A 2,116-nucleotide genomic window follows, 5' to 3' on the forward strand; every position below is an offset into this window, starting at 1 on the left:
AAAGAAAGCAAGCAAGCTAGTTTCTTGCTCAGGACCTTCTTCCTTGTGAACTACCCATCTAGGCGTCTGATTGGCTCCTTGGGGATTAAGAATGGCTAAGCCTCTGCCCATATGCCCCTTATTGGTATCAGTACCCAGGGAGAATCTCAGGGTAGGGTGGAAGCCTGGGGGAAGCAAGACATGAAGATGCAGGGGAGAGGAGAGCCCTCGGGACACACCCTCTTCTGCTCAATTCCCATCCCCAGGCTCTGCTCAGCCACAGACCACGAGAGGTCACTGTTTCTCTGCGGGCCACCGGGCTGGTCCTGAAGGCCATTCCAGCTGGTGACACTGAAGGTGAGGAGCTGGGAATGCAGAGTGAGGAGATGGGAGGGATGAGGAGAAAACCAGGGAGGAGGAAAAGGGTTAAGAAATAGGGAAGCCAAGGTTGAGAGGTGGCAGCTGGGTGGGGCTGCAGCTGGGCAGGGCCTCAGCAGCAGGCAGAGGGTGGTTAGCTGAAACCAGGCAGCCTTGAATAAAGCAAGACCCCAGCACCCAGGTGGTCCACTGGCTGACAAGCCAGCTATCCCAGCCTTGGGGCATGCTCCCAGAGCTGGAAGGTAGAAGGACCTGGGAGCAGAAGCGCCCCCTCTCTGAATTAGGCCTGCAGAGCTGGCAGCCTTCCCCTGGGAAATGTTGGATTTATATATTATTCCAAAATAAAAATAAATGAACGAATGAAATGGAGTGACTGGGGACAGCGGAGAGGAGCATCGAGTGAACGTGCTTGGTTCAGAGCCTGTTCCGAGTCTCCTGCGGAGGTGACCTTGAAGTTATTTTCTTTGCTTCTGTTTCCCCTCAGGAAGGAGTTAGGAATACTGATAATATCTGTCGCAGAGAGTTCACATGCTCAGGAAAAAAAAAAAGTCCCACACCTAACAGAGTGCTGCTAAATTAAGCCCCTGAAAAATATGTTTGGCGCTGGTAGTCTGTGTCACCACCTTTTGTCCTTCCTGGGACCCGGGAGCTTTTTGTGAAAGCTAATATTGACAGCGTGCTATGTCTATATAAGCTGATTTTTTCCCCCTGTGTTTTTTCCATTGCTCACATTATTTGTGGCCTTCCTCCTTAGACCAGGCTGGTCTCAAACTTGGCATCCTCTTGCTTCCAGCATCAGTGTTCTTACAGAGACAACTGGCATAAAAGGGAAGAAACTCAAGAAATAATACTTTCATAAAAGGTCACTTCCAGGCGAGCTGAACTTTTAGGTGACATGTGGCACTCTTTCATATTCTAGAAAGACATTCTTTCCTTGTAGCATGTTAGCGTCACGAAGGAGCTTCTGTTCATCCAGTGGCTCACGGTCTAGAGGAGACTGTGATGAGCTGGGCTGAGAGCGTAGGGGCAGAACTGGGTGGTCGGAGTTTGCTGCTTGCTGTGCAGCTTTGGGCAAATAACGAGTCACTTTTATAGTTTTAAATAAATAATATAGGTAATAGGCACTTGTTTGTGTGCACACACTTAGTAAACTATGAATGGCTTTGTCCACGGGAGCCTGGTAGTACACACTTGTAACCTGAGCAAGCTCAGGATGGGGGTTGGAGGGGCAGGGAACCAGATCAAGGTCATTCGTTGTTACATAGGACTATATGAGACCTTGGGGAAGAAGAGGAGGAGGAAGGGAGGGGTGGCGGAAGGACATTCCTTCTTTTTCCTTCATAAGACTCTCACTGGTATCCTAACCCCAAGTCCATCACAACAGGTGAGACCAGAACCAACCACCAAAGCACAAAATCCTCTAAGCAGCATTTTTTGGCAGGGAGGGTTTAAGCCTGACAGTGGTCACACAATAGGGATTTTTTGACAAAGTGTATACTACTAAGAGAGTGGACAGACTGAGGTGGGGGCTAGGGGATGGCTTGCTGATAAAATGTTTATCTGGTACATTTAAGGTCCCGGGTTGAATTTCCAACACCACTGAATGCATTTTTAAAAAAATTTATGCACGGCGGAAGTGATGCATACCTTTTGTCCCAGCACCCAAAAGGCAGAGGCAGGCAGAGGCAGAGGCAGAGGCAGAGAGGCAGAGAGGCAGAGAGGCAGAGAGGCAGAGAGGCAGAGAGGCAGAGAGGCAGAG

At 49.5% G+C, this 2,116-nt stretch overlaps 1 protein-coding gene across 2 annotated transcripts in view; it reads left to right on the forward strand.

Annotated features, from left to right (window-relative positions):
* Positions 1-2,116, forward strand: part of Pik3r6 (phosphoinositide-3-kinase regulatory subunit 6) — a 57,993-nt gene that overhangs the window by 48,369 nt on the left and 7,508 nt on the right. For both annotated transcript variants that reach the window (XM_029483150.1, XM_029483151.1), the window contains one exon: positions 246-336. In XM_029483150.1, the coding sequence (XP_029339010.1) occupies positions 246-336 (91 nt within the window). The remainder of the gene's footprint in view (positions 1-245; positions 337-2,116) is intronic.

This window comes from Mus caroli, chromosome 11 (assembly GCF_900094665.2).
Source record: "Mus caroli chromosome 11, CAROLI_EIJ_v1.1, whole genome shotgun sequence".
Lineage (NCBI taxonomy): Eukaryota > Metazoa > Chordata > Mammalia > Rodentia > Muridae > Mus > Mus caroli.